Below are 23665 nucleotides of genomic sequence, written 5' to 3' on the forward strand. Positions count from 1 at the left end.
CATATATTATGTATATATGTAGCCTACACGCAAGAATGAGTGCGCTTAGTCCAGCAGACGGCATTAGGTGTGTTCGACTTAAAGCAGCGCTGAGCAGACCGATCGGTTAATGGGTGCGTTGATACCATACACCTGCAGCGCCACTTTAAGTCTAATGCACATTTAGTTTGGGGTGTTCGGTGAGTTCCGTCACAATATATACGTCATTGAAGCCGACCAATCAGGTTGTGAATGTATCACTATGCCTTTAGGTTCGCTGTCAAAAATGCCAATGTGAACGCTAAGCGGACCAGGACCAAATGTATAATTTTCCTTTTTGGTCCAGACCAAATGAACCAAACGAAACAAACTACATGTGTGAACACACCCTTAGCGGTCTCGGTCTTCTTGTTTGGTGCGCACCAGGGTTCGGAGTGTTCGACTTAAAGCAGCGCTGAGCAGACCGATCGGTTAATGGGTGCGTTGATACCATACACCTGCAGCGCCACTTTAAGTCTAATGCACATTTAGTTTGGGGTGTTCGGTGAGTTCCGTCACAATATATACGTCATTGAAGCCGACCAATCAGGTTGTGAATGTATCACTATGCCTTTAGGTTCGCTGTCAAAAATGCCAATGTGAACGCTAAGCGGACCAGGACCAAATGTATAATTTTCCTTTTTGGTCCAGACCAAATGAACCAAACGAAACAAACTACATGTGTGAACACACCCTTAGCGGTCTCGGTCTTCTTGTTTGGTGCGCACCAGGGTTCGGATGGCAGCGTTCACACTTATTCAAACGAACTGCACTAACAGAGCAATCGCACCAGAGTTTGTTTTAATTGAACCAAACATGACAAGTGTGAACACACCCTTATTGCAGAGAAAACAATAAGGATCTGGTCTAACCTAGTAGTATATTGTACCTGGAGTAATGTATTCTCTATTTATAAGCTCACTTTTAAAATTGTATGACTGTCTGATGCAGTGCATAATGAATTCGACTTTGTGTAGAAGTGACACCTTTAGTTTAGTCTAATTCTTTAGTCAAGTGCACGTAGTTCCTCTCCTTTCTGTTGACAAATGGAGATTTTGAAGTCCTTTTCTGTCTCCTGAACTTGTCTCTCCAGTTCGTCCTTGTGGCTCTTCCTAGATTTCTGAAAAGAGGAAAAGGCAATACATTTTCCCATAATAAAACATTTTGTGACCTCCCACAGAGACTGGAGATTGTTAGCAAATCCACTTTTTAATTAACTAATTAAGAAGGTATACAGTTGTGGTAGTAAAATTTCATCATGAAGTAAGGATGTATTAAAGTAGGCAATGAATCAATGTATGAGTAGCTCTTGTGACAAGCTGAAAAGAAAGTGTAGTCCTTTCCTTAACACCATAATTCCTTTATCGCTAAATGACACACTGTAACTCATTTAAAAAAGTCATTGCATTTTTTTTGAAGAGGCCAAATAATACAGAGAAGACCTGCCAAATAAGGGATTATGCAACAGTATTAAAGTTGCACACACACACACACACATGACTGTGCATACATGTACGTGACTGTTACAGTCTGTATAAAGTGTTCTCCCAACATTCGGCTGTACCCTTTCTATGGCCTTGGCCATAAAGTCATGACTGAGAAATGTGAAATAAGAAACATGCCTACATCCTCCCTATACCCTTCCACCATGCATCCTTACATCTCTTCTTTCTGGCCACTGACCCTGTATGTTTCCTTGTTGTTTTTCCATTGTCAGAATTTGTAGCACTGTGCTGTGTTCTGTCTATATATGCTTGCCAAATAAAGCTTCATGACATGCATCTCTTGAGTTATTTTAGAGAACTGGTTGATCATTGGTTGATCTAACGCTTTACATTTCCCTTCATTTACCTGCACCTTCACAAGATATACCTGCGCAAAACATCAGTTCAGGACACAATTACCAAAAAAAAGTCTAATAGAAATGTTTTACAGTTTATGACTAGTTCAAAAATTTTGCATTTAATAACTTATGCAAGTAACTAATACCTATGTTATGGGGGGGTCAGACACACTCAAAAAATGACTCTGGCTGAACATGATTCAATCATGGACAGTGGTTCCACGTGTTTGTACCATGTTATTTGGACATGAATAAATCAAGTTATTAGGACTTATTATCTCTAATTTTAGTTGAGTTTACTCAGTTTGCTTTAGTTTATCCTATAAGAAATATCTGAGTAGAGATAATATGTTTACATCATGTAGAACCACTGTCCATGCAAGTTCATCCAAAGTGTTATAAAAACTAGTGATGCTCCGATCCGATCCGATTTTTCGCCTCCGATACTGATCTGATACCAGTGAAGTTTTTTCCCCCCATTTAAATAATTGTAAAATTTATATATCTCTGTGTGTGGAATTGATAATCCTTCTTTCACAGTCTACTAGATACAGACTACTTCATTATAAAGAAAAATAAAATAAACTATAAATATGAAAAAATATAGGCCTATGTATATTTATAATCTATGACAAAAATTTATCATAAACTAGGTTAGTGGATAATTCGGCAGCAAAAGTTATTCTAGAAAAATCAGTGCACAATAATTTTAGAAATCCAAACATTTAGTGAAAAAACAATATTTTGTGGGGAACAAATAAAAGTGTTGCACTAAATATGATAAAATGTTACACATTGCTATTTGTATTATTATAAAATCCATTCATTAAAAACATTCATGAATGTATTTATATATATAAGTATATACTATAAAATTAAAATACATTTCTTTTAAATGTATAGCATATTTTTTAATAAGGCAACAACATATGATAGATATGATAGGACAAAACAAATACAGTGCAGCACGAACTGTTTTTATACAGTCTATGAGCACTAAGCGCTTACATTGTGTGCATCCGGTGTGTAGAATGATGCGCTTGAAGCAACATGGCGTCCGGAGCAACCGAATGCGCACATTGTAAGCGCTTCGTGTTAAAAACTGCAAAGCACAAAGGGAAGAGAAATTGATGCGTAGTGTATTATACCTGTGCAACAGTTATTGAGCCTTTCTTTTAACAGTTTTAAATTTCAGTTACTGTGCACGTTAAAAACAATTTATAGTCTTTTCTACGCCCGTGTTTTGTTCTCACAGACACCCGGTAGCAAGTAACAAAACAACATTAAACTCCGGCAAGAAGATAAAGTCCTTTTTGCAAAATCATAGACATGTATTTACAAATCAGGTATAATGGGAAGGGAACACAGAATGATCTTAGAGAGAGCTTTACCGAGCTGACTGCTGTAACCAAATGGGATCAGGGTTTAAAGGCTGAACAAATGACTGACAGCCACAGCGGAGAAAAGAGTTTGTGTGAACTTTAATGTAAAGACTTAAATATTCATATGTAGCTCACATTAAGCTATCGTATCAGAAGTAACACAGAATAATTCGCACAATCGAGAAAAATACAAATAAAAATCTCGGATTTGGATCAGCCCTCTCTGACCGATACTTGATCCAAGAAAAATGGCACTATCGGAGCCGATACCCGATATGAATATCGGATTGGCGCATCCCTAATAAAAACATAAGCAAGTAAGATATAATCTAACTTTTCTTTACACATATGATGTTAGTTGTTGGCAGTTTAAGGATGGTACTGTGTGTATATCATGCACTAGCACTCTCATTGGAGTCGCTTTTTAGACTTTTTTTTTAAGCAGGTCCTCAACACGCTCCACACGTCACCACAATGGTAACTCGCACAAAATACACCAATAGAAAGTATTTTAAAATGCCCACATAATAGAGCATTAGGCATGAAAAAGTCTCCCTATCACATTTTACTAAAAAATGCATAAAATAACACTTTATTTCAACATTTTCTCTCCCCATATCCAGTCCTGTGCAAAGCATGATGGAAAGTGTAAAACGTATTTTGAGATACTTGATTGAAACATGTTCTTTCAAAATTAAAACATCGCGTTAAGCCAAAAAGCAACCATTTCAAGTCAGTTTAACAAGATGCAGTCATGTTTGAATGACAAACCTGATACATGGTGTTAAATCAAAATGAATTGTTTAAATAAAGTGAACAGCATCAAAAAAATACTTTTTTTGAGTGCAATTCAAAAGAAAACCCGTAAAAAATAAAAAAATAAACTGTAAACAAAGACAGTAAACTAATGAAGGTGGAAAACAGGAGCTTCTCAGTAGAGGTCTTCACAAGTCCACTTGAAAACTCGATGTCTGACCCAATACCCGAGCGGGTTCAGGTCCAAAACTTAGACGAGTGCCTCGGACACGGGCCGGGTTCAGTATCAGTGGCCTCGGGTCTTGGGTAATTAAAAATTAATGTTGTCTCTAGTATTTCCTCTCATCCTACTACAAGCCTGAATTGGTGGCCGGGGCTAAACAGTAATGATGTAGAAGTAGGCGTTGATCTTCTACTGCGGAGGCTGTGTTTAGCCACACTATTATTATAAAGTGGAACATTCCAAAATTCCTTTTCTGAGCTTGGTTTCAATATAAAACTGTTTTTAAACTAATGAGAGAGGTTTGAATTTTTAAACTTACAGTATGTTTTATAGTACATAGACCTGTTGTATGTCAGAAGATCAAGGGAAATTTAATTTCTCAGTTCATGACCCCTTAAAGAGTTTGGTGAAGTGTGAAAGAAAAAAAATGTGTATATATTTTAGTTTTTTAATGCTTTTAAGGTAAAATATGTGTGATGTTAAAAAGCTTTGTGTATTTTGGTTTTTAAAGGGGTCATCGGATGCGAAATGCACTTTTACATGTTGTTTGAACTGAAATATGTGTTGGCAGTGTGTGTACACAACCACCCTATAATGATAAAAATCCTCCCAGTGCTTTTTTTTTTTTTTTTTTTTTTTTTAATCCGCAAAAATCATAACCCCTTTCTCAGATCAAGCCGTTCTCAGATTCTTGGCTGTGTGACGTCACACAGAACCAGGCCCCTCCCACGATTGTTGATTGACACTTGCGTTTTGGCACAGACCGTCCCTGAGTGAGCTGTCATCAGTCTGCCATTGTTTTGACGCCGGAGCAGGAGTAGACAAGAATGACTCCTAAGCGATTGAGGCGTTCTGTTGTTGGATGTAATAATGAACATAGCAGTCCTCATTTACTCCCAACATCTGAGAGACACAACCCCCCCTAAAAGAAAAAAAACCCCCCCGTTGTTTTTTTTTTTTTTTTTTTTTTTTTAATCCGCAAAAATCATAACCCCTTTCTCAGATCAAGCCGTTCTCAGATTCTTGGCTGTGTGACGTCACACAGAACCAGGCCCCTCCCACGATTGTTGATTGACACTTGCGTTTTGGCACAGACCGTCCCTGAGTGAGCTGTCATCAGTCTGCCATTGTTTTGACGCCGGAGCAGGAGTAGACAAGAATGACTCCTAAGCGATTGAGGCGTTCTGTTGTTGGATGTAATAATGAACATAGCAGTCCTCATTTACTCCCAACATCTGAGAGACACCGTAAAGACGCAGTGGATTACAACTGTTTTTAAAGGGAATGCGCCCCCCCGATCTACCTAAATGCTTCTATGTTTGCGCAAATCATTCATTATCCAGCTTCACCTATAGAAGAAATAAGTTTTTTTTTATGAATTTTTGCAGATGGCCTTTCCTAATAATGTGCTAGTTGGCAAGTTCCGTGGCTAAATGCGGCTGAAGTTTAGTCTCATGAGTGCGGCTCGTCACCCCACGGAAGAGAGGGGCGGAGTCAGCAGAACTCATTAGCATTTAAAGGAAAATGCACCGAAACAGGTCACTTTGAACAGCTGTTTTTGACAGCTTTTGAAGGTAAAAAGGGTGTTGTTTTACACTACCATTGAGAAATTTTAACCAAAGTATGTTATAGACCTTTTATTAAGACCCTAAATAATCATATCAACGTGTGGAAAATGGGCATCCGATGACCCTTTTAATGTTACAATAAAGCAGGGGTGCCCAAACTCGGTCCTGGAGAGTTTAGCTCCAGCTTGCCTCAACACACCTGCTTGGATGTTTCTAGTATGCCTAGTAAGACCTTGATTAGCTGCTTCAGGTGTGTTTGATTAGGGTTGGAGCTAAACTCTGCAGAACACCGGCCCTCCAGGACCGAGTGTGGGCACCCCTGCAATAAAGGTTTGGTAAATAAAGGTCTCTTTTTCCTTGTTCCTCTTTTCTTTGTGGCCCGTCTGAATCATTTCTCTTTTGTACTTTTATTTCAGTGTGAGGTTGCTGCTATTTGTGAATTATGATCAACAATCAAAATGAGGATCACTTACACGGGGCAGCTTTTCCTCATGTCTCTCTACTTTACAGGTATGATTGGGGGGGAGGGGGGGGGGGGGCTTTTATTCACAGAAGCTTTTATTCTCATTTTAAGTTTTTTAATATATATATATATTTCCAAAAATTTTAGGTGTTTTGGGTATTTTTGATAAACTATTGGCAAGACAAGACAAAAAGCAAAAGATAAACATTTATTGTTTGTGGTATGTGTCATATTTCTTTATGGTTTTCTTCTTCTAGTGCTTAACACAATCCCTGCTCCTGTCAACTTTACAATATTGTCTCATAACTTCAAGCACATTTTACAGTGGAGCCCTGGAATAAATTCTCCTCCACAGACTGTTTTCAATGTAAATCGAAGGTGAGTGTTCTCAAAGAGCAAATTAGTCAGGAAGCAATTCTGCAACAAGTAGATAAAACCTTTCCGCTCACCTCATTGTGAAGGACAGAATAAGAAGTTACCTTTTTTTGCACACTGAAATTAAGTGCAAAACAGTTGGAAAAGGCTATGTTGTCCAAGTTTTGAATCTTTCTAGAAACATTGTAAAAAGTTAGCAAAACAGCATGACCACTTCTAACACTAGGGATGGAATTTGTTATTGCCATTATGTTTGATACAAACAAATATATCTCAGCTCCCAGGTAACACCCTTTCCAGGCTTTCCTTTCAAGTGTTTCAAACTGTGTACGTTTGCACACACGCAGCTCATGATACAATGTTTGTGCATCTGAGTAAGTGATGGGTGATTTAAACTGGTTCTTTCAAATGGTTTGTTGCAGTTAACGGTTCAAAAAACGTTATTAGTTCTTTTAATGTCATCCCAAAATCTCGACATTTTGTACGCTCAAACTCATGTCTGAAATGTACAGTTTTTAGTCTAGTGAGTGATGTACTGCTAACTTGTGACCTGGTTGTTTATTCAACAATAATTTTTTTGTTTGTTTGTGCATTATATTTAATGCAATTGATCAATTATTTTGTCATTTAATATACAGTGGCGAGAATAAGATTGAGAACCTTTGAAAATATCTGGATTTCTACATTTACTAACTTCAAGATCCTCCTTTAGAAGCAATCTGCCACCAAACATTTTTTTGTAGCTGCTTCTAAAACTTTTGACCAATTTTATATCACGCCTCTCTACTGTTTCAGTTTGTAAATATTTCTGGGTTGTTTTGATAGCACAGCCCTCCTTAGGGTAAGCCATAACATCTAAACTAGCTTAGGTCAGGGCTCAGGAAAACATATTTTCTTCTTTTCTATACATTGTTTTACTTCTGTGTTTTTGGACATTGTTTAGTTACAATGGAAGTATGCACAACAAAATCATCAAATATCAATCAAATGACTCACCAGCTTTTTGTCGGAGGCATCCGATAGACGTATAATATCCCCCCTCCCAGTTATATTATCAGGACCAATTTATACTGGGCACTCCTTTCCTAGGCCTACGGTCCAGATAAGAAATACTTCTACGTGGGTGGGGTGAGTTTGCCTCCCATTCAGTGCACTGCACCTGGCACTCCCACTCCATTGCGACTGGTTGGCAACCTTTGAGCCTTTCACCTACTCTGTAGAGTCTGTTAGAATATCTTTATAAAATGATCTTCCCTGGGGACATTACGCCCTGATACCCCCCAGTGGATGCTTGCTCAACAGCCATAAACAGACTGGGACAATGTCATGTGTGTCAGAGGGCAGTCCACTTTCTCATTTTATTTTTTGAAGAGGCAAAAGCTAAAAACACCACTCTATGCCAGCATAAAAACTGGGATTTCCATGCTACAGAATTCCATGTCTGGGAGTTCATTTTGAATTAATCAGCCTTTTAAGAACAAGCAGAGCCACTGCCGGTTTCTTTGGTTGTGGGCGGAACAAATGCGTAAACAGCAGTCTCTGTAGCATGGTGACGCACTTAATTAGATCTGTTACATAATGGATGTTTTACGGTTTTACGATTAATTTTATTACAGTTTAAAAACATTTAAAATTTATCCAGGAGTAGCCATTGGTTTTGGATCATTTCTCTTCTTTTTATTCTTGGCATCTTAATTTAAAGTCTTAATAAAGATCTTAATAAATATTTTACAGTATGTTTTAGTATAACTCTTGCACTTATAGCACAAAGAGTGAGAACAAAAATAATATTGAATTCATACAAGTAGTAAGTAGATTGTACAGAGCAGTAGCAGTAAAATGTACTTAAAATTTGTGAGTGCAAATTGTTACAAAGATTTTTTTTTTTTTAAGTAAATCCTACAAGTAATTTTTTTTCAGTGCACAAACCTCCGTCATTCAATGGTAAAAACCTTGTTAACTCCATTTGAGTATGATATTCATAAAATGTTTGAAGTAGTGTAGGCAATTTCGGAAAGGCTAGCGATAACAAGCTCTCGATATTATCGTGGTCACATGACAATATGAAATGATAGTTCTTCTGGGCAAAAAGTGGTTTTTGAAGGGGTGGTTGATTGTGATTTCATTTTTCAACTTTAGTTAGTATGTAACGTTGCTGTTTAAGCATAAGCAATATCTGCAAAGTTATGACGCTGAAAGTTCAATGCAAACTGAGATATTGTCTTTTAAAATTATGATAGTTTAATGCCTAAAAAAAGACTCGTAGGGACTACAACGAGCTACTTCCTGGGTTGGTGACATCACAAACCCAGAAATTTACATAAACCCCGCCCCTGGGAACATGCAACAAAAGGGGCGGGGTCATGTTGCGCTGCTTTAGAGAAGAGGAAGAGTTGTTGCCACGCCGTCAAAACTAGGGGTGTATGAAAAAAATCTATATATGAATTGTGATTCTGTCTTCAAACGATTCTAATGGATTCACAAGTTTCAAAATCAGTGTTCTAAAGCAGCGGTTCTTAATCTTGTTCCTCGCGTCCCCCTCCGCACATGCTCTGCATCTGTCTCTCTCTATCTCTCTTTGTCTCTCTCTCTCTCTCTCTCTCTCTCTGTCTCATATCATCAGCTCAGCTCCACCAATGAACTGTGTTCCAATTATACACTTTGTGTATAGACAGACAGATATTTTTCACATAGCTAAGAGGGGCGTTACACATGGATGCGCACACGGTTGCCGTGGTAGCAAGCAATACTTGCTGGCAAACACTTCTTACTGTTACAAAAATGCTACAATGCAATCATGTATTCTGCTGTATAAAAAAGCTTTAATCAGGATAAAACCTTATATTAGAAGCTAACCGAAGCAGTAGCATTTACAAATAACAGCGTGTCTAAAAGTATGAGACACTAATGGATGTGCACTAGGCGGTTTAGCCAATCACAACACACTGGGCCAGCTAACCAATCTGAGCCCATTGCGTATTTCAGAGAGAGGGGCTTCATAAAACCAGGAAATCATCAGAGCATTTATAGGAGAAGGGACAGAGTGGTGTAGAATAAAGGTGAATTATGTGAAAAATAATATAAATAATAAAAAATAATGTGAAGCATTAACACATGTTAGACTGCACCCCATAAACACAATCAAGCCTAGAAAAAAGCTGTCAACCACCCCTTTAAAATATTTTTAAACTTCTTATTCTAACATAAAAAGGTCTTTAAAGTTGTGTTTTGGGCCATTTTATGCTTTGGCACAGTATCTGTCAAATGAACTAAAACCGAAAGCACAGTATGGCATAATCCTTTCATCAAGTCTGTTTTGTGCTGAGCATTTCAAATTGAAGTGCACACATTGTTGAGGTGATCGAATCCGTGTATCATTCGATCATTCGTTTTTTGATTTAATATTGAAAGTAAGTCACTTTATAACGTTACACAATTAAAAATATAAATTTGACCATATGACTATAAATGACAGAGCATTAAGTTATTTCTCCTCCATGGGGAAAAAATCCAAGTGAACATCAATCAGGTCACTTTATAACGTTACACAATTAAAAATATAAATTTGGCCATATGACTATAAATGACAAGAGTATTAAGTTATTTCCCCTCGATGGGGAAAAAAATCCAAGTGAACATCAATCAGTACTCAATATTAATTTAAACTGCTTTAAATATGACTGCTGCTTATTTCCTGTGCACTTCTGCGCTTGACTGTAGTTGCATTTGTCTCCTTTTTGAGTTTATTTAACCCATCGCAATTTATTGGAACTGTGTGAACTAGAGTGACTACTCACCTTAATGTTGTTCTAAAGGCTTATTACTTAATAACACAAAAATGTCCTGCTCGCACTTGCCAATTTAATGGCAGAGAATGGTGACATTATTTTTTTTTTTTTGTGAATCAGATGTATATCTGTCGTAAAATAATCCTATGCATCTCGTGGTGTATATTCCAAGCATTCTGAATGTATACTGATGGTTTGGTGAGAAACAAACCGAAATGGCAAGTTATTATATTTTATGAAAATCTTGCATTGCGGTGCGAGTGCGCAGCAGCTTTAGAGATATCAATTATAATCAATTTTAATAAAACACAAGACAACATTACATAACTCTAAAAGTAGGCTATTTAATATCTATTGTTCTCGGGTTGTCAGTCAGAATGACAGTTCTTGCATGAACATAGGCCTATATATACCCAAGCCAATTTATTATTCTTTCCTTTTTGTCTTAGTGTTTAAAATATTTATTTTGAAAAAATATTTTTAATTTCTTAATTAAACAAACAAACAGACTTACTGGGTGAGCAGGGTAGGCTATGACAGCTGTCATATCATACCCTGCCATGCCCAGCTGATGCAAAGAATAGAATTTATATCTACACAGAAGAAAGCCCTGTCTAGACTCTGCCCAGGTATGAGTCGTGTTGAGCTATTCATAAGTCTGGCACGGTTTGATCTTCGGCTGACCAATCAGCAGAAAGGGGCGTTTAATTCCTGCCCATGTGTAGAATTCGAATATTCAAGCTGTTTATTCATTTTTCCACCCATGAACGAAAAACGAAAATTTAAGCTGAATTCTCATTTTCCGTTTTTTGGAAAAAAACGAAAAAGGAGCCGTTTTCTAATTTTTCTACTTTCAATATTAAATAAAAAAACGAATGATCGAATGATACACGGATTGAATCGGCTAGTGATCCGGTGTTTTCCGCACCTGAGAACGGCACTGTTCACACTGAATTAATACAATTAACTCGTTTATCGCACGTGCTGTGAGTTTAGCGCGTGTTTGGGTACGCAACAGCCACCAGTTAGGCTTTATTTTTGCAGCAGATGATTATAGCATTTCACTAGATTTGTAGGGATATTTTTGTAAGCATATTTTCACTGAACTATTATTCCTTCAGAATAAAAGCTGTACTGCCGTTTCCGTCAAAATAAAAGCTTAAAAGTGCAGTGTGAATTTCTGACAGCTAACGGTTTAAATGTAGTCCAAATTCAAATAATCTCTTTCAAGTGTAAAAATTAGGAAAGAAGTATTGTAATTTCCCTACTGTAATGTAAAGCAAAAATAATATACATATGAAATTTTTATTTATTTTACAGTGCAATTGTTTTACAATATATGGCTATTAATGTTGTTGTTGTTATTTTTATTATGTTCTAATTTGTTTGGCTTCCTAAAACACCAGTGTGAATGTAATTTATAAAAAGAGGGTTGAGTCCGCTTTAAAGTTCAGGTACAAATCAATTCACTGACTTTTCTGACTTAAGTTTTCTTAGTTAAGAACATGGGTTGGAGCTCTTAATTTTCAACTCTCAAATTGCATTAGATAGAATAATTTAACTTTAAAATGTACTTTTTTCCCCCAATTCTTCATATGTCTTTTTTTAAAATATCACAATAAATATCGTATCGTAGACTTCATATCCCAATATTATTGTGTTGCGAGATTTTGATATTGTTACATTCCTACAAGCTAGCTTTGAAAGAATAAGCTCACACCCTCCTGCATAATCACTTTGCAAAGCTATGCCTCCTCCAAAACACACGAACGCTCTCAGGCAGACTAGAGACTAACCTGCAATATGATGAGAGACAGCGTTGGTGGAGGATTGAATGCAGTGCTGTCAGATTACCTCATGTCTCATTCACAGGTGAGAAATCATTACAGTACAGAGCACCTATTACAGTAATAACGCCTTTCATTCTCGCTGGAATGCGCTCATGATGTACACTATATTGCCAAAAGTGAACAGGTTTGACTACTTTAGTAATTTCCATGAGTACAAATTAAAAGCATATAATGATATTCTAGGGAATTGTGTACTTCTAATTTTATAGCAACAGTTTGGACAGGACCCTGTTCTATTCTAACATGACAATGCCTCTGTGTATAAGGCAAGGTTCAAAAAGAAATTATTGATTCAATCAGTGGAAGAACTTGACTGGTCTGCAGAAAGCTAGTCCTAATCACAGCTGAACACCTCTGGTGTGACTTTAAATGCAGAGGTTGAGCCAAAAACTCACCAGTCACCAACTTGGCTTATACATGCACCCCCACACACACTTCTTTAGAACAGAAAAAGGCACTTCTAAAACTGTGGCAACAAAGATGGAAACATAATTCATGTATTTAAAATTGTATTTCCATCTCTGTTGCAAAAGTTTAGGACGTGTCTAAAATGACTCTACCCATATGTACAAGTCATTGGTGTGTGGTGATGAGTTTTTGGCTCAAGGTCTGCCAAAGTCACACTGGATGTGTTCAGCTGGACTTAGCTTGCTAGGACTTTGCTTTATGCAGACCAGTCAAGTCATTTCTTTTTGAACCCTGCCTTATACACAGATGCATTGTCATTTTATAATAGAACAAGGTCCTGTCCAAACTGTTGGTATAAAATTAGAAGCACACAAGTCCCTAGAATATCATTATATGCTTAAACAAAGATTTCTAATGGAAATTACTAAAGTAGTCAAACCTGTTCATTAGAAGGGGGGTGTCCCAATACTTTTGGCAATGTAGCGTATTATATCTGCGCAAACACAGCAAAGGACAAATACATATGTTGACAGGCAGGCAGGACATCCTGTCGTAATGTTCTGACCAAACATTTTGATCGGCTGACCATTTTATGGTCCTATGCCTTCCGCAGATAATATAAATACATATAAATAAATTTAGACCACTTAACTTAGTGATTGCTATCGGGATGCGAAGTGACTTTCAACCAGCATAACAAAAAAAAATGTTTTTGAACTAAATCACCTACCCTGCCTTTAAGTGTGAGCATATATTTCAATGCTTAGTGGTGTGCCATGAGATATTTTACCTATCAAAACTGTGCCGTGGGAAAAAAACGGGTTGGAAGCACTGCTGCACATAATACAATAATCTTTTAACTTCAATGAAGCAACTCTAAAGTGACATTTTTGAATTGGTAACGGAGGCTTGAGCTCAGCTGTTAAACTGCCAGTGTGAGATTTCAAACTAGTGAAAGAATGTAGTTCCACACACAAAAGGTTTTTTTAAGACTCAATGTTTGTTTCTTGTTTATTTACATACTTGTGCCATTGATACGTAAAAAAATTAAAATAAAATGTACCTCCCTTTGAAATCAAGAGAGAATTTTAGGGATGCACCGATATGAAAATTTTGGCCGATACGATAACCGATATGTTGACCGATAAATCTATATCCAAGTTTTTATATACTTTTTGAGAGCCTGATTACAAAAAAGTTCTCATCATTAAAAGCCACATAAAAGCACACGTTGCACTTAAGTGTATTGTCCTTTTCGATGTGATTCAAGTTATATTTCAAGCATTTCAAAACCATCATGGCGAACAGCATGCATCTGAAGTGTCTCTGTAGGAAATAATGCATTATTTATCGGCTTTAAGATATCAGCCAAATTTTCTTATCAGGCTGATACCGATAACAGAACAAATGTGCATTTATCGGCCGATACCGATATGGTGTATATATCGTGCATCCCTAGAGAATTGTGTTTTTAGGTCACTTTTGGCATGTCTGAAAGAGGTTAGTGTTAGTTCACCCAAAAATTAAAATTAGCCCATAAATTACTCACCCTCAAGTCATCCTAGGTGTATATGACTTTCTTCTTTCAGACGAATACAGTCGGAGTTATGTTAAAAATTGTCTTTGATCTTTCAAGCTGTTTCATGGCACTCAGCGGGTGTTGCATGCATCTGTCCAAAAGCACTTAATTAAAATGCGCCCATCCATAAAAAACATTATACACTGGAAGTAGTGGCAGATGACATATGGAGGTCGGCTTTGTGCATGCACTCCTAAGTGATGCATGCAGAAGCGCAGGGGAGAGATCGAAACAAAACAATGGTCACTAATTAGAAGTACAAAACGAGGATTTGTAAAGAAGAATGTTGGAGGATTTCGATATAAGCCAAAAGAGACTGGTTTTCCTTTGCTAAAGTAAGGAAACTTTGCTCCTATTAACAGACGTTGGTTTTCACAAGACTCACTCATAATTCACTGGTGCATGCGCAGCGCTGACCTCAAACGTCATCCGCCCGGAACTGCTTCCCGTGTACAACTTTTGGTGCAAGCTACATTAAAGTGATTATTACGTTTTGAATATGGATATTTTTCTTACAAAAACGCATCAATTCGCTACAGAAGGCCTTTGTTCACCCCCCGGAGCCGTGTGAGACACTTTTTTTTTTATGGATGGGCGCATTTTAATTAAGTGCTTTTGGATTGATGCATGCAACACCCGCTGAGTGCCATGAAACAGCTTGAAAGATCAAAGACCATTTTTAATATAACTCTGACTGGATTCGTCTGAAAGAAAGACAGACATTATGATTTTGGGGCCAGCCACAAGGTATTGTTACTGGGGCTGCCACTAACGATTATTTTTATTTTGATTAATCTATCGACTTAATTATCGATTCATCTAAACGATTAATTTCCCACAAAAATCAACAATTTTACTTAAGAATATTTTGTTAAACTATATTTTATTAAACCAAATAAAATCCAAATTTCTATGAAATCCTTTTTTTAAAGCAAAAGTAAAGTGCAGCATAAAGTGCAAGAAGCAAGTGTCCATCTCATAGTCCAAATCACTGAAATCAAAGTTCAGTATTATAGTGTAAAAATGACAACATATCCACGTGTTCTAGTCTACTAAAAATAAAATTATAATCAAAAAACACGTTTTAAAGGAGTATTTACCAGAAACGTTATTTACCAGAATTTATTTAGGAGAAAATGTAAGTGTGCAGTATTTCTGAGGGGGGGGGAAATATATATATTTTTTTTTTATAAAATCAATTAATTGGAGATGCTTTTGATTATTATCATTTAATGGAACCATTCAAATGAAATCAAGAAAATAATAGAAAACAGAGTTTGGTAAAGATAAAACTGAAAAACTCAATTAATTAGACAGGCTTTTTGATTAATACAATTTAATTTAACCATTAAAACAGAGGATAGAAAAATGAAAATTAAACAGATAATAAAAAATAAAATGGATTTCATAGGGCCCTATAATTATAATTAATTTTTTTGTGGTAATAAAAATAGATGTAAGTGAACAATAGCCTTAAATACTTAAAGTACATATATAATAGCAATGAGGCAATAATGAGTTCAAATAAAGTATCAAAAGCAAGAAATCATATGGTTTTATTGAACAAAACTGTTAAAATGCATAATGTATTATAAACAGTAGAGCTAATATTACATATTACAACAAAGGCCTCCAGAGGGCGCCAAAGGCCTGATTATTATTTTTACACATTGATGTGCGATCTAATACTTGCTTAATATTAACCAAGCACCATTTAATTCAAATGGTCACTTAATCTTTAATATTTGGCCATTTCTTTAGGACAGAAATGGTATAGCCACTGTAATTAAAATAATATGTGGCCATCAAAACGTGTAAACTCAGAGTGAGGGTTTGAGCTTTTATTTTGAAACCTCGATATATTCTCCTGTGTTTGTGTAGAATTATAAATGATTTACCTTACAAATCTGATGAAATGGCGCACGTTGCGTTCCCAGATGAACGTTATAATAAACCCAAACTCACAACAACATGCAGAGATGGAGTTTGAGTCGCTCCACACATGTAAATGATAACAGTTCCTGTGGAACTACTGTGAATGGAGCCGCTGTGTGACGCACGTACTTAACCTACACGCATGTAAATAATTAAAGCACATATACTGTATTAGAACTGCATTGCATATAATTATTTAATTAAATCGTAGCATTTGTGAATTCACAATTATGCTTAATTATTATTTTTAAATGGGTTTAATATATCATGCAACCTTGGGAAACAGTCTAATAATGTGTTTTATGGATTCTCGTCTGTGAAATGCGCCACTTCCGGTATTTTGCCGGTTAGTCGACCCAAGCAAAATGAAGTCGAGGATTTTTAAAAATCGAATAGTCTAATAAAATCGACGAATCGCGACAGCCCTAATTGTTAATTATTTTGATCTATGGTCAGCCTAACTTCACACCCAAATAAGTAATCTTGGGGTTGTGTTTAACCGGGAAGTGAGATTCGACAAGCAGATCATGCTGTGGTTAAGAGCAGATTTTTTTCCCCCGGATCAGACATCTTGCTCGATTAAAGTCAATTCTTTTGACTGAAGATCTAGAGAAGGTTATAAATGCCTTTATTTTGTCTCTTTAGACTATTGTAATGTTCTTTGTGTGGGGTCCTCTCAGGCATTTTTTTTCACCCTTGCAGTTAATTCAGGAATGTGGTGGACTGGCTGCTTGTGAGTGTAAAGAAACTTGATTTTCTCTATATGTCTCCTATTCTCCTCACTCAGATGGCACTGTTTTTAAAGCAGTGCATAGATTGCCTCTTGCATATGTGTCTGTGCTCATCACATTTCACCAAACATCTAGGTCTTTAAGATCAACTAATAAGCTCCTAAGTTATAAAGGGATCAAGCCTTTGCTGTTGCCAGTCCGGGGCTCTGGAATGGCCTGCCACGTGAATCATAACTGTAAACATTTTTAAGGTTTGCGTTGAACAAAATCTATTTTCATTAGTTGTAATGCAAGATAACCCAACTTGTATATCATTTGGCTACACTATTTGATACACAAGTTGGGTTATCTTGTTTGTTTTATTGTATTTTATGTATTTTAATGTTGATTGTACAGCACGTTGGTCTGCATGTGCAGATGTAATGAAATGAAATGAAATGTGTCTCTAAAAATATCAGGTGTCAGGTGTCTCTTGGGTCTGTGGTCTGAAGAGCTGGTAACCGCTTCCTGTTGCTTGAGTTGCATTCAGTGTAATTTCATATCAACTCTAAGAAATGATATTTTCGTGGCCATAGTAAATAACTTTCTTATAGTACTATTAGAGCATGTAGCAAGATCAGGAATTGTTAAGGTGACATTATCCACAAGCAGTGATAGAACCAGAAACTCATGTAATTTGTGCACCAACTAATCCATTAACTAAACACTAACACAAACTATTCTATCAAACATACACACTTACACATACATACACAGGGGAGTTAAAGTGGATGAGTGAAACAATTAGAGAAACCAGAGAATGCAGCTGTGGAAAATGAGTCCGTTAACCACCTGAGTGAAAACATTAGGTTTTATAAGTCATAAGCTTGTTACTTATTATAACCGGGTTATAATAAGTAACAAGCTTATAACATGAACAAAAACGCATACAGTAACCCGAATGGGGACCAGAAAGGTAAACTCACCTGCCAATTTTAGTCACTCTTTTCATTATATACTAATTTAAGAGTTATATTAAAAATGAATTACCTTAGCAAAACCCCCGGGAGCATTAGAAACGCCGGGTTATTAAAGTAACAAGCTTATAATTGTTGGCTTATCAATCTAGCTTTACCATACACTCGAACTGTAAAGTTTCTCAGCTTTCCTCATGGACCTGTAGCACAATGACTTCACATGTGCCCTGATCTTTATTAGAAGGGGGAAAGGGGAGAAAGTTAATACAGCTGATAATGCAATTATCACAAAAAATGCTAGCTGCCAGCACAACACATTGGATTAAACTAGTTGTTAATGTGCAAATATGTAGGCTTAGAGCTTGAATCCTTTGCCCCACGTACGTGTTGGAGCAGGTGACCAGGCATCAACTATAAGATGGACATCGCAGATGCTTACTTTAGGCAGATCTTGGAGACAAACAGTAAATACTGACATTTTGAATAGTTCATATATCTTTAATACTTTTTGAGTTACAGGCCTGCAAACTTTGGAGAAAAAATTTGAAAAGTGCTCTTTCCCCAATTTTGAATGGTCACCATTGAAACATAAAGGAACAAAGACTGCTAAAGTCAACCGATTTTACTAACAAACCTACCAATCTCTGTGTAAAAGTAACTTTATGATGCTGCCATCTTTCTGAAGTCATTTTTACCCCCCTGTAAATTGGCTCTGAATCTCAGGTGAAAATGGCCATTTTGACCCCCCTCTACAAAACAGTGGATTACTCCGTAAATATTCACCCATGACATTTAATATTCTGGCTTTCATCACTATACATGTTCATCTTTCTTCAGAAAAAATATTGGCAAAATCAAAAATTTGAGTCGGGGGGCCTTTAGTTGAGTTGACACTGAATGACCCAATAGGGTTGATATTGACCCAATAACGTGATTTCATGAACCCCTGAAAAGTGAGCCACATAAGTCTGCAATTTGGTTGATTTGACACAAATGACAGTGTAGTGTTTTCTTTAATTGCCTGCAATTAACTTTTTCTTTCAGGTAATTAATTTGTCCCATACAATGAAGACATAAACAAACATATTTTCTATTTAATTTATTTATTTCTGCAATTGTACTTACATGCATTAGAACATTACATGTCGCCCCATCAGTCAAACTTACACTCGTGCTCTTCGTATCAGCTCAATCATTGGTTCTCAGCATCATGAACCTGTCTGTAAGAGACCGGTTCTGTTGAGTGCACTGTTGACTCAAGAAATGCTAACCTGAGATGCAAATTCTTTGAAACAATTCAGAAAAGCACTGGTTGAGAATTAGTTTGTTTTAGGGCTGGACAATAATTCAATATCAATATGTATCGCAATATAAATTTTTTTCAATAACGGTGATATGATTTTTAAACACATTTCCGATATTTCGATATACATTACCAGTGTTTCCTATACATTGATTTATTTGTGGCGTTTGACTTCGTTGAATAAACATGAGCACTGCACGTTTCAAAATCAAAATGCGTCGCGGGTGTTTTATATGAATGTATCTCTTATGGGAACCGACTGTTTTCAGAATAGTTTAGATGGCATTTTTATCTGATAAAGTAGCGTTCATGAGCGGAGCTGCTTTGTTTACAACCATTACTGAAGAAACCGCTAGTTCCACCGCTCTCACAGCGCCTCCTGCTGGCAGACAATCAGTTCGCATTTTCAATAATAAACCCATTTCCAGCAACATGCTTTTGTTGTTGCTCTTTTTTTGTTTTCTGAATTAGCTGTATTTTGGATCAAATAAATGCAGGCTTGGTGAACAGAAGAGAATTCATTAAAAAACATTAAAAATCTGGGCTAACTTGACTGGTATGTTAGCCTATAGTTTGAAGTAAAAAATATTAATATTAATAAGGAGAGTGAGATTTATTTGACAGTGATTTCACATTTCTTGTTTGTATGAAGGCTAAATACCAATTAAAGGTGAACATTTATTTATTTGTGCCATTTTATTCCTAAAATATTATATAGTTTTATAGGAGTAGGTTTCATAAAGTTGGCAAATACATTTTTCATAAGTTTGTAGGTACAGACATCTGTTGTGGCCGTTCTTGGCCGTTTTTATGAGGCTTTTTTAATAGTGTTCATATCGATATCGGAATTATATCGTATCGGCCGAAATTAAGAAATATATCGTGATATAAATCTTGGCCATATCGTCCAGCCCTAGTTTGTTTGCTAACCAGGCATCTACTCAGAGTGGCTTGTTTCACAGTAAATGAACTGAGCTGCAATGAGATGCTCAACATTGTATCATGAGTCGCACATCTATAAATGAACACAGTGTGGCTCACAGTTCACTGTGAAACCCACAGTGCTTTTATTTATTTAAATTCCAGCCTTTGTGATTTGATCATTGCAACAAGGCATATTACAATATTGATTTTATTTTATTATATTGTGCACCCCTAGGGGCAACATTATGCTCAGGGTTTGCAACATGGATAGAGCCAAAATATAGTAGTGTCCTTGAAGAGTCGTTGTTTCTGAGTGCCAGAGATCTAGGATTTAGTGTCATGATTCATTTTCCAGCAGGACCTAAGAGAAAGTTCAGTATTTTAGATTAGAATCCAGATGTCACTTTCCACCAGTGCTCTCCATTCAGTTTGGAAGGTTGAAGCTAAAATTCCACAGTCCACATAAAGCAAAGCTCACTCAGACATTTTTAATGGTGTGAATGCTTCCTGAACCCACTAACTGTAAAAGACAACTCTCCTTTTGTCAGTATCACACAAATTTGAAGAAGTTTCTCCTAGTGCAAATGCAAAATGTCAAACATTTTTTCAACATTTTTATGATGTTATGACCATCTTACTAATGAGACTATTGATTTATTATTTTTATAGCTGTTCTTCCAGAAAACCTCAACGTCTGCGACTGAACGTAAGAAATATGACAGTAGATGTCTCTGAAACATTTAAAGACATCTATACATTCTGCACATTCTTTCTTTGGGCATCGATTGACAACATGACATCATCGATAGTTAATAAAAGCATTACACCATATGAAGACAGTAAGTACTTGAATATCTATGTGTTGTTTGTGACGTGAAGATAGTTTTACAGTTAATACATTTACGGAGTCATGTTTTCTTAGTCAGTTTGCATGTGCAGGTCTGTCAAGATCTGCTGTAGTTTTTTCATCTTATAAAATGGATTTCATTGTATGTATTTATTTATTTTTTAGCAATCATAGGTCCACCCATTATATTTCTGTCTGGCTGTGGACACTGTCTGAATATCAGCATCTCTGTACCCAGTGAATCAAGTAAAGTAGATCAGCTGCATCCGTTTTATAATTCTGTGTCCTTCGATATAAGTTGGAAGAAAGCTGGACAGAATGACGTAAGTATCCCTGTGAAAGGAGTTTTTTGTATCTGCTCAAACAGAATAAGATAAGTTTTATCGCCGACTTTGCTAATTTCACAGTTTTTTTCCTTGAAACACAGCATGAAAACTCTCCTCTTGTTTAATGCTGTGAGGTGTAGTGAATGGGTGAATCTCATGAAAACATGTCCAAGTCAAGTTTCTCCACAAAAATCTGATTTTTAATGTAAAAATTTGAGGCCTACTTTAGGACCATTATTTTCTATCCGTGACCCTGGACCACAAAACCAGTCATAAGGGTGAATAAATAACCTTTCCATTGGTGTATAGTTTGTTAGGATCTGACAATATTTGGCTGAGATACAACTATTTGAAAATCTGGAATCTGAGGGTGCAAAAAAATCTAAATATTGAGAAAATCACCTTTAAAGTTGTCCATATGAAGTTCTTAGCAATGCATATTACTAATCAAAAATTATGTTTTGATATATTTACAGTAGGAAATTTACAAAACATTTTCATGGAACATGATCTTTACTTAATATTCTTATGATTTTTGGCATAAAAGACCCATGCAATGTATTGTTGGCTATTGCTACAAATATACCCCAGCGACTTAAGACTGGTTTTGTTGTCCAGGGTGACGTATATGCATATCGCTGCATATATATGCATATTTCTCATGGTGAAATTCAGGACGGGTGGGCAATATGACCACAATATGAGAAATTGTATTTCATGAAATCTATATGATATCTATATGTCTTCCTCAAGAGGCTTTCAAGCTGAATACCCCGTGGAACTGCATTATATCTCAAGATGCTTTTTGACTTACAGAGACAATGGACTAATATTATTTAAATTTACACTAAATATTATTTTTATAAATGTAGAGTAAAATCAAGCCTTTTGATTTTATTATTAAACAATAAATTAATATATACATTAGAAAAGACATTGATTAGATTATTTAAACAGCCATATTCACAAAAGTGCATTATCAAACAGTTTTAGTGTGGAGGCAGATGTGTTTAAAGATTCAAAAGTACCAATATTTAAAGTAATGCTTAATATGCAACATCATGCATCATCCTTCCACATGAAGGATTTTAATGCAATAGCAGTACTGAGACACCAATAATTTAAGACTTTATAAGTAATCAGCACTGTTTAATAGGGAGCCAGTTCAATGTTGACGGAACCAGGCTAATATGGAAGTTACACATCTCTTAATCACTGTGTGTTATTCCAGCATTTACTGTATTTATTTACAAATAAATTTAGTGTTTTACAGTTTTCATGAGATTTAACCATTTATTAGTTGCTTTAGGCTGGTTGAGATCACTTTATAAAGAATAAATATTAATCTGGATTTGAAGATGTTGCAAAATAATTCAACAATTTAATAATTTAATATTATTTAATACTCGATTTAATTTAATTACTGTTGATTACTGAATGCTTACACATTCCTTGATTATTAAAATCTATATTTGTAACTAGTGCTGGGCGGTATGATAAAAAATTTATATCACTGTATTTTTCTAAATTATACCGGTTTCACGGTACATGACGGTATTTTTTTTTTTCATGCATGACCGGGTGTTAAAGGGGTCATATGATGCGATTTAAAGTTTTCCTTTCTCTTTGGAGTGTTACAAGCTCTTGGTGCATAAAGAAGATCTGTAAAGTTGCAAAGACTAAAGTCTCAAATCCAAAGAGATATTCTTTATGAAAGTTAAGAGTCAGCCACGCCTACCTAAAACGGCTCGTTCTAACATGTCCCCACTTATCTACATGCCGCCCAAATGTGCACGCAAAGAAAGAAGGCGTGGTTTCAGGAACAGCGGTAGTGTTGAAGCAGCATGTCAGGGAGACGCTGTGTTTCAGTGCGAAAGCAAGAGCACTTTATTTGGCCTTCCGGAAGTAGATGCAATTAGGAATCATTGGTTAAGATTTATTTACAACAGAACAGCACAACCCAGATGTTCGAATTTGTGCAACGCATTTTATGGACGACAGTTTTTTTTTTACCTAGAAGAGTACAAAGCTGACGGTGCACAAATGCTATTTCTAAAAATAAAAAAAAGATTAAAAAAAAGGGTCAATTCTGACTTTGCTATGACAATCTGGCGACTGTACGTATGTTTTGTTACTAGTTTAAGTATTTGCTATTGACTGTTCAAATGCGGAGTTTTGAGCAGCGGTGTGTGTGTGTGTGTGTGTGTGAGGGGAACAGGGTCACATCACAGGAGAGTGAACTGCCTGTCAGAAACCATAGCACGTCAGCTGTCTTAACCGCGGCTTGTGTACTGCATCATCACTGTGTCTGTCACGCGACTCTGTTGCCCTTTCAGGCTTGAACTGATGGTAAAACTAACGACTTGATATTTACTTTGAAAGCTGAAGCT

At 36.3% G+C, this 23665-nt stretch overlaps 1 protein-coding gene and 1 long non-coding RNA gene across 3 annotated transcripts in view; one reads left to right on the forward strand and one right to left on the reverse strand.

Moving 5' to 3' along the window:
• crfb1 (cytokine receptor family member b1) overlaps positions 1–23665 on the forward strand; it is a 48944-nt gene that overhangs the window by 4602 nt on the left and 20677 nt on the right. For both annotated transcript variants that reach the window (XM_016255876.1, XM_016255877.1), the window contains 4 exons: positions 6207–6300; positions 6511–6631; positions 20772–20941; positions 21115–21272. In XM_016255876.1, the coding sequence (XP_016111362.1) occupies positions 6249–6300; positions 6511–6631; positions 20772–20941; positions 21115–21272 (501 nt within the window). In that variant the 5' untranslated portion in view covers positions 6207–6248. The remainder of the gene's footprint in view (positions 1–6206; positions 6301–6510; positions 6632–20771; positions 20942–21114; positions 21273–23665) is intronic.
• Positions 11882–23665, reverse strand: part of LOC107569725 (uncharacterized) — a 14041-nt gene continuing 2257 nt past the window's right edge. The window contains exons 2-3 of the long non-coding RNA XR_001606940.1: positions 23044–23047; positions 11882–11894 (exon numbers count right to left, since the gene is read on the reverse strand). This is a non-coding gene — a long non-coding RNA (uncharacterized lncRNA). The remainder of the gene's footprint in view (positions 11895–23043; positions 23048–23665) is intronic.

This window comes from Sinocyclocheilus grahami, unplaced genomic scaffold (assembly GCF_001515645.1).
Source record: "Sinocyclocheilus grahami isolate Dianchi unplaced genomic scaffold, SAMN03320097.WGS_v1.1 scaffold1375.1, whole genome shotgun sequence".
NCBI lineage: Eukaryota > Metazoa > Chordata > Actinopteri > Cypriniformes > Cyprinidae > Sinocyclocheilus > Sinocyclocheilus grahami.